This window comes from Sylvia atricapilla, chromosome 20 (assembly GCF_009819655.1).
Source record: "Sylvia atricapilla isolate bSylAtr1 chromosome 20, bSylAtr1.pri, whole genome shotgun sequence".
In the NCBI taxonomy this organism is placed as follows: Eukaryota; Metazoa; Chordata; class Aves; order Passeriformes; family Sylviidae; genus Sylvia; species Sylvia atricapilla.
The window spans coordinates 6,126,867-6,142,087 of NC_089159.1; the positions used below are offsets into that span (position 1 = coordinate 6,126,867).

The window sequence follows — 15,221 nt, forward strand, 5'->3', positions numbered from 1 at the left end:
TTCACTGCCAGGATTTATTTTAGAGGTACATGAAAAGAAAAACACATGAGTATAAAAACATTTCCAGTGATTATAACATCCAATTAAAGGTGTTTTAAGAAAAGATAAATTTCATCAGAAATTGCATCATTACAGGTCATGGAATAGTTTGAAAAGCTACCATAGGTAACAGTAGTAAACAAAAGTGCCTCTGTGTGCATAATACTGAAGAGAGAAGTGCAGAGTTCTGTGCAGCATCCTCCTTACACACAAGCAGTTCCAATCCCAGCTGCTGGGGGCATTTTCCGGGAAGTCTCGTGGTTCAAAGGATCAATTTACAAAATGCAGCTTCTGTGTCCAGTGACAGAGGGTTCTCAGCTCCCACAAACACAAAAGATCTCGAGTGTCTTGCCCCTGCAAAGAGGCTGCATGGATCCCTCTGAGCTGCTCCTGCCCAGCAGATGCACCCTGCTTAGAAGAAACTGGATCTTGGTCCACAGTAAATCGCCAGCTGTGGTCTGGAATTCAAAGCTCACTGTTCTTCGGGCTCTCCACAGAATCTCCTTGCATGGAGAATGGTCAGAGAGTTACACCAGTGAAACCAGAGACAGAGCACAACTCAGGAACTGCAGAAAGTACTGCAGTTCAAAGCAGGGATTTGTCTGATGCCCTAATTGCCATAAGAAGTCACATATCTGAAAGATTCAGTGCAAAACAAATTCTTGGGAGACCAGTATAAATGAGAAAACTGTTTCTAATATGGTTCCAAAGTGTAACAGGAATGTACAAACTGTAAACCTCAAGGCAGTGTTAATCCATGCAATGAACACAGTATCCTCTGAACCTGCCCTCAACTACTCACAACTGGGAACAGTTCCCAACACCAAGAGTCAAGCTGAGATACAACTAAAACCTACAGAGGCCAAGTGTTCCTAAAGCCCACTGCAACTACCTAACCAGAAACCTATGTCAGAGCTTCAACAGGACACAAAGACACCTGGACCTCAAAGGATTTTATACAGTGAATGATAAAAGCAAAACAATTATCCTATCAAGCTGTTAACTTTCTATCTCAAAACAACCCTGAAAAAAAGAAGGCTTTGAGCAAAAAGAGCAAAAAGGGATCCACTCAGTTCTGAGGCAGAATTCCAGCATGAACATCCCAACACTCCTTGCTCTTCCACTTGAACCAAATCTGCTCTTTTCTGCTCACCACACCTGGGAGGGAGCTGTGGATACAGAACATGGGAGCCTCAAAGTGCTCTGTCCCAGCACTGCAGCCTGAGATTCTGTGGAATGTTGGTGCCCTTTCCTACCCTTTCCAAAGATCTCCATTTCCTCATCAAGAAACAAGACCCTTTCAGAAGCTAACTACCTTTCAGGTTCCTAAAGGTACAGGAAAATTCTTATTCCATCTCCACCCTCAAATGCACAGGATACAGAAAGGTCTGAGCACCTCTAGAATAACAGAAAGTTGCAGACTGATTGCTATAAATTGAAGAGATTTAGAATTTTTAAAGATTATACCAAATCATCAACCATGGGCTGCTCATCTGTGCTAAAGCATTTCTCAACTTCTGCAATTTTCTTCAGAAGTTGTGAGATTCTGGCTCACTCCAGGCCAGGAGCTGGTATAAAAATGAGTTTATTTTACGTTTTTTAATGAGGGGCAGAAAGGCAATAAGCAAATTGCTTAATTGTTTTATAAAAGAAGAATTTAAAAAAATCAGGAATAGTGCATTTTGATAAATGTATTTCAATTTGGAAGAATCAGAAATGGAAAATCCTACAAAGAGTTCTCAGTAAGGCATGAAGAGAAGGATCTACCAATGGAGCCTTTACACACTCCAAAGATTTTGTTTTTTGTGTCAGCAGATGTGACCTGCTGTCATTGGTGTTTCCCAAAAGGTAATTAGCTTACATTTGAAAGTCAAATAAAATTTCAAAACAAGCTAACTAGCTGTATCTAATAAATAATTTTTAAATAACTTCATTTAAACTCAAAATTTGGAAATCAATTATTAAATTGTTACAGCATAGTAAATATTGCATTGTAAATAAGACATCCTCTACAAAAAAAAGGAACAAGCCTAAAATCTTATTAAACATTGCAACTTCCTTAGGCTAAATCATTGCATTAGAAATGTCTATCACCTTAAAACATACAGCATTCCTTAAGTGCTATTTTACAGTTCTCATCCAGTGCAAGAGAGTTACTCTCCCCAGAATAAAAATATCCACTTCCACAATAAATTATCCTCTACAAGCTTCCAAAGGTTCTGAACAATCCTACCTGTCTTACTCCATCTTCTAAGAGTAAAAGCTTACAATCACTAAGACATAAGGAATCATCTGACTGCTGAACCAGGACCATTAAATGCCCTTTCTTCTCTCAGAATTACCACCTGATTCTGGATTGTCAGGTTTCTGCAGCAAACTGCTCCCTTCCTCTGGCAGATCCTTTTCTGTTGGTGTTTGGCTAGGCTGAATCTAGGAGAAAAACAGGATAAAAACCAAATTAACAATTCAAAAGCACTGTGTTGCTCTGTATTACCCATACCATTATATAAAGAAGTCTGTCATGCTTGCAAATAATTGAGAAGATTTAAAAAAAATCTACTAAAAATTGACTACAGTGATAACAAAACATTAAATGTCAGGCAAGAAGAAAGGCAACAAACCCTGCACAATCTCTGATAGATCCTGAGCTCAGAGACAACACAAATACTCCACTCTATCATGTTTCTCACCCATACAGAGAAAAATAGGAATATAATACCTAAAAAAAATTATAGTATAAAATAGGAATGAGATACCAGCCAGCCCAGCAACTTTCAGTATTATATCCCCTAAGTGACTGAGGTTTCACAGCCTTCTAAAAGCCCTGCAGCCTCATCAACAATGAAGAATTCCTATTTCAGTGATTCCCCAGCACATGAGCCATGACTGCATGGCAAATTATGCACAAACAAAATTATTCCGGAAAAAACAGTGCTTGTGTAGAAGCAGCAATGCTTGGTCAGTTCATCTTGTTTGGGCAGGTTAAGTCATGCTTGCAAAAATTAAAAAGAGCCTGTTATCAAATACCTTGAGTCCAGCTGTCCCATCCTTCCCAAATTCAAGTGACAATTTACAGGAAACACTTGGGTGCAAATCACAGAATGGAGCACAAAGAGCTCACTTACAGTCTGCCAGAAATTAGGCAGCACTTGATTTGTCATCTTTACAGAAACTGGGGACCTAAGAGGGAGCCTGAAGTTCCAAAAGTGAACAGTGAGGGAGAGAAACCTGTCTTGTTGCACTGCTGTGTTAATGCTGTAACAGTTACTCAGAGTCTTTCGGCACATCAGCAAATACTTTTTAGTCAGGACATATCCTTTTTAAAATTCCTTCCCAAGGATTAACACAGCTGGGTTCAAATGCATATGAAAACAAAAGAAGTAATAATTTTTTAAAAAAAATCACATCAGCATTAATTAATGCTTCCTAATATATTACCTGAAAAGGTTCACTGATGCCAACTATCGACTGCAAATTATTGCTATAATAACAAAGCAAAAATTCTCCTCCCATCTTAGGTATTTCTGAACCACTCATGTAAACCTGGCAAGAATAAGAACAGGTAATGAGCAATTTCCACAGAAAAAGAAGTTCACAAAAAAGCCATTCAGGTCACCGTCAAAATCAGTATTTGCTATTTATAAGCAAGTTTTAAAACGTAAGCTAAAACGGATGGAGACAGAAATAACTCAGGAAACCATCTGAAAATGAAATCAGGGAGGAGAAGGAATATCCTTCAGTGTGTCAGCAAGCTGGCTTGGTTCAGTGACAAGGGAGAAGAGACCCAGAGTGGTTGGAAGGGAAGTGACAAAGCCACAGAGCAGCAGAGGGAGAGGAGCTGCCTCCTGGTGGCAACAGCAGAGCAATCCACAAGCTTGGTTTGCTTCTGTCCTGTCAAACTTCTATTTGTTCAGTTAAGTGTCTCTAGATATATCTCATTTGCGTCAAAGTAAGTTTTATTTGTTTGGTTTAAATCACTTTAGGTAATCACTACTAGAAAGCTTTGTAACAGACAACAGACAACCCTTTTAAAGAGGGACCAAACATTCAATATGAAGAATTAGGAAGAGGGATTTTAAACAATAATATTGTTCCAAATTAGCTTCAATTGGGAAGAGGATACAGAACCCCTGAGGGAAGGGGATAAGGAAGAGACTTTCAATGCTACTCTATGGGAAACTGCATTAGAAAGAAATACAACTGACTTACCTGTTTGCTGTCTCTGTTGGAAGCAATTTCATCATCTTCCACCCAAGCATAAGTAACATAATCCTTCACATGCCTGAAATTCATCTGCAGAGAAAGATAAAAACCATCAGCTTCCTGATAAAAACAAAAACCATACTACATGAAAAACAAAGCTGTGAGAGAAGTTTACTGTTTCACTGAAGTAATTAAAACACTCTTCCGGATCAAAACATTTTTGGGGCATTCACATATTGATTGTTTCTGAGAGGGTGGAACTGCTGTGTTCTCTCATCCTTACATTGACTTTTATTTCTGTCCTTTTTTTTTTGTTGCATAAACTCCTTTCCAGAGCTTCTGCAACATTTTACTTCAATAAACAACCAGATTATCTTAGCAGAGAATTCAAAGGGTGTGGAAAAACACACACTGCAGAGCTAAAGTACCAGCACACAGAAACTAACGGCAATCAAGGGCACAACTATTCCATGGAGTTCTTCCCTAGCAAGAATGAGTGCTCTCAAACTCCCAAGGACCTCGTGCAGTCGCTCCCCATGTGTGCTGAAGGGGCAGGATGAGGTGCCATCACCTGGAAGAGGCCAATCCAGTCCCAGGCGCTGCTGGGGAACTCGCGCACGGCCGAGTAGCGGATGAGAACGTCGTGCTCTGCACTCCACTCGCCCTCGGCGTTCAGCGTCACCAAGGGATCTGACACAAGAGGCTTCATCTACACAAAAAAACAACAGTTTCAATCAGTCAAGCCTGTCATTCTTGCACTTATTCTTTTCAAGTTATCCTCTAATATAATTGCCACCTGTGGGACTTTTTAAGTGACTGGAAATAACATGAAAGCAATTTGCTGCCTTCACTATGATCAGAATGAGACTGAGATCTTGGTTTAGGAAATCAGCTGCTGTAAGGCAACACTGAGTAAAATAAACTTTTTCTTAACAACATAACTGGGACAGCACACCTCAAGCTTGAAAGTTCCTGTGACAGGCTTGTGATCACTGATGCCATAGCTCATGTGACTGATATAGTTAGTCAGAGAAATAGAAATGGCGTTCTCTTCTTCAGGGAATTCGCCTTCTTTTGATGCCTCATAGCTATTTCTCACTTTCCATAGAATTCTATCAGTCCAAGCTGGCTTTCTTTTCTTCTCACTGCAAAAATACAAGATAAAAACTGAAATGAGCACAGAAACAAGTTGCCAAAAGCTAAGAATGCTGCGCAAAATCTACTCAAAGACTGTGAGATACATATTAATAAAAGGAGGCAATCATAGCCAAGCTTCATTTTACAGCTCTGTTAAATGTTTTTTTCAACCAGCATTTCCTTAATTTGAACTCCATTCAACACAGATCAGTTTCAAGGCTTTCTGCAAGAGGAGTAAAATGAAGGGGAGAAGGACGTTTCAGTGGGTTAGTTGGCTTCATACAGGAAATGATACTTTCTCCTAAAACCCTGTAAAAACATGCATGAACACTGAGATAATACAGCAACTGCCCCAGGCTCCAAACATAGAGATATTCTGAGAAATGAGGACGTAAAAATAAGGAATAAGGAAGAGTCTGAATGACGTTTGAAATTATTCAAAATATTTGAGAGCAAGTTTCTTTTCACAACAGAAGACAGGAGAAACTTGGGAAACTTGGGTAGCTTATGGTAATCACAGGTGCCACAGCAATGCTTTATTTAGAAGTTCCTCTAAATTGTACCAGCCTGCATTTCATGTTTGCAAGCTACTGCTATCTCATAACAACAGGCTTTCAAAATTTCATAATCAAGGAAGATGTGCCTGCAACTGTGCTATACATCAAACTTATCACAACGCAGAGTTTCCTTTTAGACCATAAAAATTACACCAGAAGACATGAGCCCTCTGTGGTTCTCTCTGTGGTGGGAGGAAGGCTTAACAGCAACTCTCTGGAGGGGTGGATCACTTCAAATTGAAATGGAGAAAAGATCATACCCTATGGAAGAGGAATTAGAATGGACTGGATTGGATTATAAAAGTTAAAAGCAGGATGTGTAAGGAAAACTGTCAGTTTAATAACTTTAAATAACAAAACCAAGGCTATTTAGTTCAATATTCAATATAATTTTGCTTTACCCCTTCCCACCTTTAATAAGGTGGAAAGATATGAAATGACTAAGGGCCCTTGTCCCACTTACTGCAGTAATTCTATAAACCGACAGAAATCTTCAGGAGATGCCAGATGTCTGCTCTGCTGTGCAGGAAAATACCAAAAGAACAGCTTATGGTGAAACACTCACTGTTTTAGAGAAAATGGGGTATTAGATGGGAAACCAACCCTCAGAATTCACACTGAAAGAGCATCAAAAATAAAATTCTGTGGGCTTCAGTAAAAGCTACTTTTGCAGGGGGCTTGCCTTGAGGTTTGCTGGTCACTCCCATGTGAGCAAAGTCTCTCTGGTAGCTTGAACAGCAGCAGGATGCACACAGAACATTCAACCACATTTTTTGTTCTTTAAATCAGCCAATACAGACAACTAGGTTATGAATCATTTGTAAAATGTCCAGGTTTGGATTAAGTCTTTTTTGTTAGATGAATTTACTGTTGGTCCCATTACATTTCTTTATATTCAATTAGGAAGCAAAATGCCTTTGCTTCCATGCCTTCCAAGGTTAAGTGCAACAGCAGAGTAGATAACACTGCAGCTTTCAGACAGGTTAAGAAAATCCCTAAAGAAAATCAGCTGTCATCTGATTTTCAAATATTTCACAACAATCAAAGCAAAAGCTCAGATGGAGCCTTGTTTTGATTGTGAAATATTAAAAATACTACAAAATTCAGAAAGCTGTCTTCTTACTTAAACCAAAACAGGGACTTCTGTTCTCTGGAAGTAAAGAAAAAGATCAGTACAAAACCCTGTTTGGACAGGAACTTATCCTTCTGTGGAAACATAAGACTAATACTTAACAAACAGACTTTAATATCACAGAAAAACTTTGGTAATTTAAGATACTCCATCTTCAACTTAAAATAATCGATAAAGATAAATATACATTTATTTTCAATTACCAGCATATCAAATGAAATGCTTAAGCAGAGAAGGGAAACAAAAATGACAGATAATTATTCTTTTGCTCCTTTCTGACAACCAACGAGCACTTTTAGTAGGAAAGAACAAAACAGAGGCAGCTTAAACAAGTGCTCATTTATTTTGTCAGTCTAGTCTTTCCAAAAAGGCAGCTGGGTTGTTTCATTACTTTACAATCAGGAGGCTCCAGCTTCTTCAGCCAAAACTATTCATTTATTCAGATTTGATCAATCCAAGCCTAACAGAACAGCTCAACAGCCCCAGTACACTGAGGAAATTCAGGTTTGCTGATTACTGAAGTGATATTTAACCAAGCACCACATTCACTCTCATACTCCATGTCTAAACTCATTTCATCTTTTACCTTGTGTCATAGACGTCCGAGTAAAGGTCAAACTTGTAGGTGGGCTTAAACAGCAGAGGACCCTCTTTGAATTCCCTCAGAAAAGCTTCCTTCTTTTTTGCCATATTTAACTGCAGAAATAAAAAGTAACTATTAAAGATTATGTTTAAAAAAATCAGAGCTTAAAGAATGATTGGGAAAGCATCTTCCAAGAATCAACATTGCATTCAGTACAACACTGGAAAGGTAAATTCAGAAGGGCCTCTTTGTTATAACCAGAACTCTTGACACAATCCATCTGAAAGTTTAGAGGCAATTCTACCCAAAACAAAATCCAGAATAAGGTTCTCTTATAAAGAATTCTTGGGAGAAGAGGAAAGATGAATGTGGGGAACTGAGAAGGCATGAAGTTCAAAGAAATCTCCAGTCAAACATGAGCATTGTAAATGAATAAGAAACTGCACAAAAGCAGAAAAGGTTTGCAATTAACTGAGGCTTTATAACCACCTCATGTTCTATCTCATGATGGCTCTAGTTTGTGTTCTTTAACAGAAATTAGAAGCTCAAGGTGTAATTTAACTACCACGTCATGTTTGTGAGCATTAAAACCAAACCCCCAAAGAGACTGAGCCAACCTACCTGGTCCTTTTCCCAGAGCACACTGAAACGCTTGTTATTGATTGATTCTCTGACAAAGTGTATCCCATAATCTGCTATCCGGAAGTTTAGATCTCCAAACCAGAAGAGAACCCTTAAAACCAAACCAAAATGCATCAAACAAGGAAGATTTATATGAATCTATTAACTCAAGGGAAGAATTTGATAGAATAGTAGCCATTACACTAATTAGGTGCTCTAATCACTTTTATTTCTTAATACAAACAGCTTAAGCACAAACATTAAGTAGTTATAGATAAGCTTACACAGGGACAACCTGCTGCTAAACAAAAAAACAAAAACTGAAGTAATTGAAACAGCAAATTAAGTCCCTTGCATTCTTGCTGCTTGCTTATTACTGCCTGAATATTAACTTCTCCTGAGTCTTACGTCTCTGAACATTGAACAGCAACCTAAAGGATTTTTGGTATAAACAGGCTTTAGTTTCTAAAGCTTTCCTGCATGACATGTACAGTCTATATGCTAACAAATGAATGTAACCAGAGACTGGAAGAAAAGAGTCTTGTAAAACAGACATCTGTCCTTCAGGTTTTCTTTTCCTCCCAGTGGTTCGGGGTTCAAGGCTGAAGGGATATTTAAAATAAAATGACAGATGAAAAATCCAAACCCAAAGCTCTTCAGCGCAGCAGTTTACCTTATAATACATAAAAACAACACAGAACTCACTCATGATCCAAGGGACTTGGAATACCCTCTCCTTCAAACTGCATTTCCAGGATTTTCTCAAAGTCATCCAGTCGCTGCTCTGTGTTCTCTATGTGAGCTGGCAAGTGGCAGTTCATGAAGCAGACCGTGTGCCCAAAGACAGACATGCGGATGCTGACTCCTCCTTTGTTCCCCTGGCATGGGAGATCAACAGCATTCCCTGAAACTGCACTCAATGCCTGCAAACGTAACTAACACCACCTATCACTTCTGAAATCTTGCAATTAAGATTTAAATCAGTACAATTTCTTCCTACACAACTTGTTGCGTCTCAGCAAATAAACCGAAATCTGAAATCACGGTCTGCGCTGCACACGAGGTTCAAACCAATGAGTCTGCTTGTCAGGTTATTAATTTTTAATTAAGCCCCACGTCCTGTGTCCCAGCACGGACCCAGGGGGAGGCACACAGCACCATCAGTAAGCAGGAACAGCCCTTACCCAGTAGCCATAGAGGCCTGTGCGGGTGTAGTGGGTGTGGATGTCCCGGATGAAGGGAAGGTGCACGTGCTTCACGAAGATCAGGAGCAGCAGCCCCTGCATACGAACTGAGGACAGCTGGGGAGACAGAAAACAAAAAATGCTCATTTCCAGCAGCTCCTTGGGTTTACTTCACAGGAGCTTTCAGGTGAAGAAGGCCACAGCAGAAGTCATGCAATTCTCTCACCAAGGGTAGCCTCAATACTGTGACAGAGTTAATGCAGACTCATTTCAGTGCTGTGAAAAATATGTTCCTTATAAACAAATCTGATCAATTCCTCAGCTAATTAAGGTAGTTCTAACATCATATTTCAATCTGAAGTTGACCTCAAAACATGCACCTGCCCAAATCTCTTTAAGGACTTTTATTCTGCCTCACCAGCCTCTTGTTTCTGTCTTGAAGAATCCTACTCATGAAGGACCAAATAATTCACTTTTCACATAAAAGCTTTATAACTCATACCTACAAATCCTCCAACAGCAGCAAGTTTTTCAAACTGAAGCACTCTTGAGCAGATAATTAAATGTTCTAAATGCCATTAAATGCCTCAAAAGCACAGCAGTCAATTCCAGGCATCTGCAAACAAAATGAACTGCAAACAGCAGAAACTCCTGCCTGCAGTGCCTGTAAAATCTGATTTACCAAACACTTAGGGAGCACATAAGACACGAGGCTTTTGTGGTTTGGTTTTGTTTGTGTGTGTGGAAATAGTCTAATAAAGATGTCCTTCATTGAACATTTATGGACTTTACAATGTTCCTGGCATGAGACACAAAATTCATTGTGTTTGTTTAATGATGATGATTCAATTTAAAATACAGACATTGAAATACATTAACTGTAGTTCAATTTTATGCTGGATTAATTTAGAAACAGACTACATTAGAATAAAATTGACTATACAAGTGCTGGAGAAGCACAAAAATTCAGCCCAAAATTTAAAACAGAATTCTTCCTTTGTTTCCCTATGTTACACAATTAAATGACTTCAGAATATATTTTAATGCTTTCAGTGTCCTTGAACCCAACAAAATACCACACAATACTGAAACAATGGATTGCAATTACTAATGATGCATGAATATTTTATTAGTCAGCATTCTACTTTCCGTAATTACATTCATGAGGTACCAAGACCTTTGAGTCCTTTTATTATTTATTTGCTTTGTTTCACTCTGCTGTGGGCAGTCCCCAGACATTTCTCCAGATCATCCTGAACACCACAAGGCTCTGACCCCTCCCCTGCTGGAACCAGCACCAGTCCTTAGAGCCAAATCAAGCAAAGCTCCTGCACAGAGGGAACACGATCCTGTGGATGATGGAAGAATTGACTGTGACCAATTGAACACTCTGAAAACAGACCCAGTTACTGAGGGGACAGAATGTCCCAAGGGTGACACCTATCCCTCCACACCCAACCTCCTCACAGGTCAGCCAAGGGGTAACTGCTCCTCTCCTGCTCAGCCAAATTCCTGCCTGAGTCCTGGGATAACCTTTCCTTTTCTTGCTGCCTGGTTTGATTTTGACCCGGCCTGACAGCTCCCCCTTATTATTAGAGCTAATCAAGTCCTGCTGAAAGCCATTAGGTGGCAGCATCCATTCATTAGTGGGCTCCAAACTGCCTCAGTAATAAATTAGAATTCAAAATCAGCCAGGCATACCAGCAGGAATTCTTTTAACTGTGTGTATACAGGGCCTGAATGTCAGCCCACGGCCACATTTTGAATTTTTATCAGCAATGACTTAGGGCAGAGTGAACAATGTGGGTTTTTTCCTTTTTGTAATTCCCAATGGGTCCTTTGTTTTGTTTAATTACAACTGAAAGAACAGCACAACTACTGAGTCCGATTAGCATGCAGATAATGCAATCACCTCAGCAAAATCAGCCTGAAATAATGCTTGGTTTGGAGAATCACTACAAAAGGCTTTTAATTTCTCTTTACTAGAAAAATTCAGGATATCTTCCTAAGTTGATTGTACATCACTAAAATAGCCAGGACTTTAGCTGATCTTATGTCCCTGATATTACCCCAAGATCTTATAATTTAAATTCTCATATAATGTTGTTAGTCTTCAACCAAAAATTAAGTCCTCAGGTAAATATATACACCCACTAAAATCCTATTTTACAAACGTGCAATTTATTCTCACCTGCAAACAAACTGGAAAAAGACCAGATAAAGGAGCCTTATTAATCTTCATCAACATTGCCATTGCTTGGGATATTTATAGTGCAAGACAACATTAGATACATCACAGTACAGTTCCCCAATATTGCACACAGCAAAAAACTTCTCTACAAATGAGATAAAGATATTGTGGCCACAGGAAATAGGCCGTTCAATATGAATTCACATCACGAGAAAAAACATGTGTGATGAAGAATCACTTCTACTGTACTTGTAGTGACAGACACCTGCAAAAACACCATCAGCTTATCTTCTATGGATAATCTGAGGAAAAAGATTTAAGGCATTTTCCTTCAGTGCTGTGACACTTAAGAGACGTAAATAATTACCTTCATATATCCCAGTGGAGACAAGACAGTCATGAAAAAAATGCTCCATGGATCATCAAATGCCAAGTCAGACAGGAAAGTTGTGATTTTTGAATTCACCTCCTGTAAGCTGAATATATCACAATTATTCACATTGCACCAGTTGGACAGAATTCACAGGAACTCTGCAGAACACAGACCCCAGAAATTTATCGCTGTTCAGTTTCTCACTCAAGCAGTTTAACCCACACACAGATTTAACACACCTGATGCTGAGGAAAACAAAATTAAAGGAGGTTATATACACCTAAAAATAGAGTTTAACTCAAGATGTGTTACAACAAACAACTTGATTGTCAGGACTTCAGCATTTCAACACAGTTTGGAAAACACAGTGGCAGATTGTGTGTAAGGAGCTTGCACTAATTCCCTTAAAACATGATAATTTTCCACTAACTTTCATATCAAAATGAACATCCTAACAAAGGAAACAGCAGCCCAAACTTTTTGTGTGTTAAGAAAAAAGATATTCCGCATTCTGTCACCACACAGCAGCAGCTAACTGCTAAATCATCTCTGTTCTAAGTTAGTCCTCTGTTAGTTAGACTAAGTGAGTCTTCACCCTGTGGAAGCAATAGTGTTAAGCCATCTCCCAGGCAGTGATCCCCATCACACAGTCCTCCCAAAACAGACCATGCAGAGACCCAGCAGTTTTGCAATAAATTCACAGAGCAAGTTCTTTAACATCACTCACCCTATAACGTACATATCCGTGGTGCTGCCCAGCGAGTTGAGCTGAAGTAAACTCGTGACATCGGGAGGGGGAGAAGCTGTGCCCACATTCCAGGTAACTAAGTGTAGTCTGAAAACAAACAGAAAACCACACAAAACCAACGCTAAAATTGAAACGTGGACAGGCAGGCAACCAACTCTAAGAACGTTCTAATTTCCCTACAGAATTTCTGTCACTCCTCATCTATCTCTAGTCACCAGCATAAAAAAAACAAAGAGCTGGGAGCGAGCAAAACCTGAATTCTTGCCACTTATCCTTCAGCTTTTTCCCCCAGATGAGGAAAGCTTCATCCAGAGTGCGAGACACTTCCTCGTGGATCTCGTCGTCGGAGCTGATGTCCTCCACGCAGGCCATCAGCTGTGCCACCCTGTGCCGGAGCTGCAGGCGGCCGCTGGAGCCCGTGCTGCTGATGCTGGCGGAGCGGCTGCGCGGGCTGGGCAGGTTCTCGGCATCGGGCAGGGAGAGCCCCTCGCAGGGCTCCAAGGCATCCTCGCCGCTCGGCGATGCCATCTGCTCCCAGCTAAAGCTACGCCCTGAAGGACCGGCCCGTTAAAAGCAAGAGATTGATAAGAGTCTTTCCAGGTGCACTGGAATTCGGCATTGCTTGCAGCACAAAAGGAGAAATGTAGGTGCAGCAGTGCTGGAGGAAAAAAAACCAAACTGTGGCGTTCCCACCACGCTCGCTGGGTTGTTACAAAAGCTGCAATCACATCTTACCACCCACAGTGAATTGGTTTTTTCATAATAGATTTAATGTGGTTAATTCGATGAGCTCAAGGTTTAAAAGATTTTATTGTTGATTTGAATCGATCATGTGCCTGTCTAGGCAAGGAGAAATGTAATCTCCAGCTCCCAAATATTCAAAGTTCTGATCAGAACCAAGCAAAGCCACTGCTCCTCTCAACATTCACCTCATAGCACTCATCTGCTCTATCTTTACAAAACGGTAATTTCAGTACTAGAGCTTCTAAAAAGTGATTCGCTTTCCTCTCAGTCTTGTTACATGACAGGCTTAAAAAATAATAATTTTCCATCCATCTTAGGGTTCTATAATGACCTTATAAACACTGATAATTAGTGAATCCCACCAATATACACCTATTACTAAGGCTGTGTTTTTATAGTACGATCAACTACCTGCTCAAGGTGACACACAATGTGTGCAGAAAAGCTGGAAAACTACTTTGCATAACGGATTAAAATGATCCATAATTTCCCTCACTAATAGTGTATCTTTGTAAGACTACACTGAAGTCACCCAAAAGCTACTTCAAAACAAACTTCAAGGGAATTAAAACAAAAAAAAGTAGGCAGGCAGCAGATCTAATTCTGCCAGCGGAGATGTCTCACTTGGGAACACTCTCCAGTTACTAATTTGGTAAGACAATTACCTGATTGAACAAAACTGAAATGATGTTGACGCCATCAGTCACTACTGACAGAAATTCAATTCCTCGAGGTGCCCAGTGACCACAGCACTGATCGCGGAGGTAGAAACAAACATCGTCCTAAATACAACCAACCTACTGAGGGCATTACTTAGCACCACCGCTGCTAATCCCCAAATGACTCAATAGCGGAGAATTTCTCAGGGTCACAGTGCTCATAATAAAGCCTTCAGAGGATTTTTGAGATATTTAAGCTCTTGTCAGCTTGTTGGTTTGGTTTTTTTTTTTTTTTTTAATTTTCCTGTCACAGCCTGTTACCCAAATCCCATCTAAGCAGGTTTCTGTAGGGAATCGAGCCCAGACAGGACACCGACACAGAGTGAAGATACATTGTAAAAACACCGTAAAAGCAGTAGCTCAATATTTACTCAGGCTTCTTGTTCCCCACAGAAAGTGACAAGTTCGAAACACTCGGTCCATTACAACAGTGCAGATGCTCGTGCCCTCATTACACATTAACAGAGCTCCGGGAAGTCCCAAGCGCCCAGAAATGCCCCATAAGCCTCCCAGAACCACTCCAGTACCAGAAAATCAGCTTTTCTCCTCTATTTCATATGACTACGTAACGCCGCCAATTCCTGTAACTCCCATCTAATAAGCACATACACAAGTTTCGCTAATTCTCGCCCATTTACGTAACCGCTTGGGGCCACTTTTCGGAGCCGCCCTCAGAGCCGCGCCTCGAGCAGCCCCTCCGCGCCCAGCGCTCACCTCAACTCCTTGCCGGGAAGGGCCGCGGTCTCCATGCCCGGGGGTCCCGCAGGGAAGCGCTGCCCGAAGGACGGGAAGGGGCCGGCGGAGCCGCCCGCGCTCCTCTCACACGGCCCGGCCGCGGCCTCCGCGCCGCCCTCAGCGCCCTGCGCCCATCGCCGCGCCGCGCGGGGGCGGGCACGCACCGCACACGGCGCCCCCTGGCGGCCGGGAGGACCCACAGCAGCCCCGGCACGGCCCCGAGGCCTTCCCCCTCTCAAAAAAAACCCTCAAAAA

The 15,221-nt window shown here is 40.8% G+C and overlaps 1 protein-coding gene across 5 annotated transcripts; it reads right to left on the reverse strand.

Moving 5' to 3' along the window:
• INPP5K (inositol polyphosphate-5-phosphatase K) lies at positions 1–15,119 on the reverse strand. 5 transcript variants are annotated; one of them, XM_066333302.1, is made up of 14 exons: positions 14,946–15,077; positions 13,022–13,426; positions 12,748–12,855; positions 12,015–12,123; positions 9,457–9,573; positions 8,978–9,150; positions 8,273–8,384; positions 7,655–7,764; positions 5,198–5,387; positions 4,814–4,951; positions 4,249–4,332; positions 3,478–3,582; positions 2,385–2,469; positions 1–542 (listed from the first exon to the last, which is right to left on the reverse strand). In XM_066333302.1, exons 2-14 carry the CDS (start codon positions 13,294–13,296, stop codon positions 505–507), a joined length of 1,644 nt encoding a protein of 547 aa, XP_066189399.1. In that variant the 5' UTR covers positions 13,297–13,426; positions 14,946–15,077; the 3' UTR covers positions 1–504. The 5 variants fall into 5 exon arrangements, with proteins under 5 accessions (XP_066189399.1, XP_066189398.1, XP_066189400.1 ...); XM_066333301.1 differs by having other exon boundaries at positions 13,022–13,319; positions 14,946–15,066; XM_066333303.1 differs by lacking the exon at positions 13,022–13,426 and having other exon boundaries at positions 14,946–15,119.
• Between the last annotated feature and the right edge of the window lie 102 nt (positions 15,120–15,221).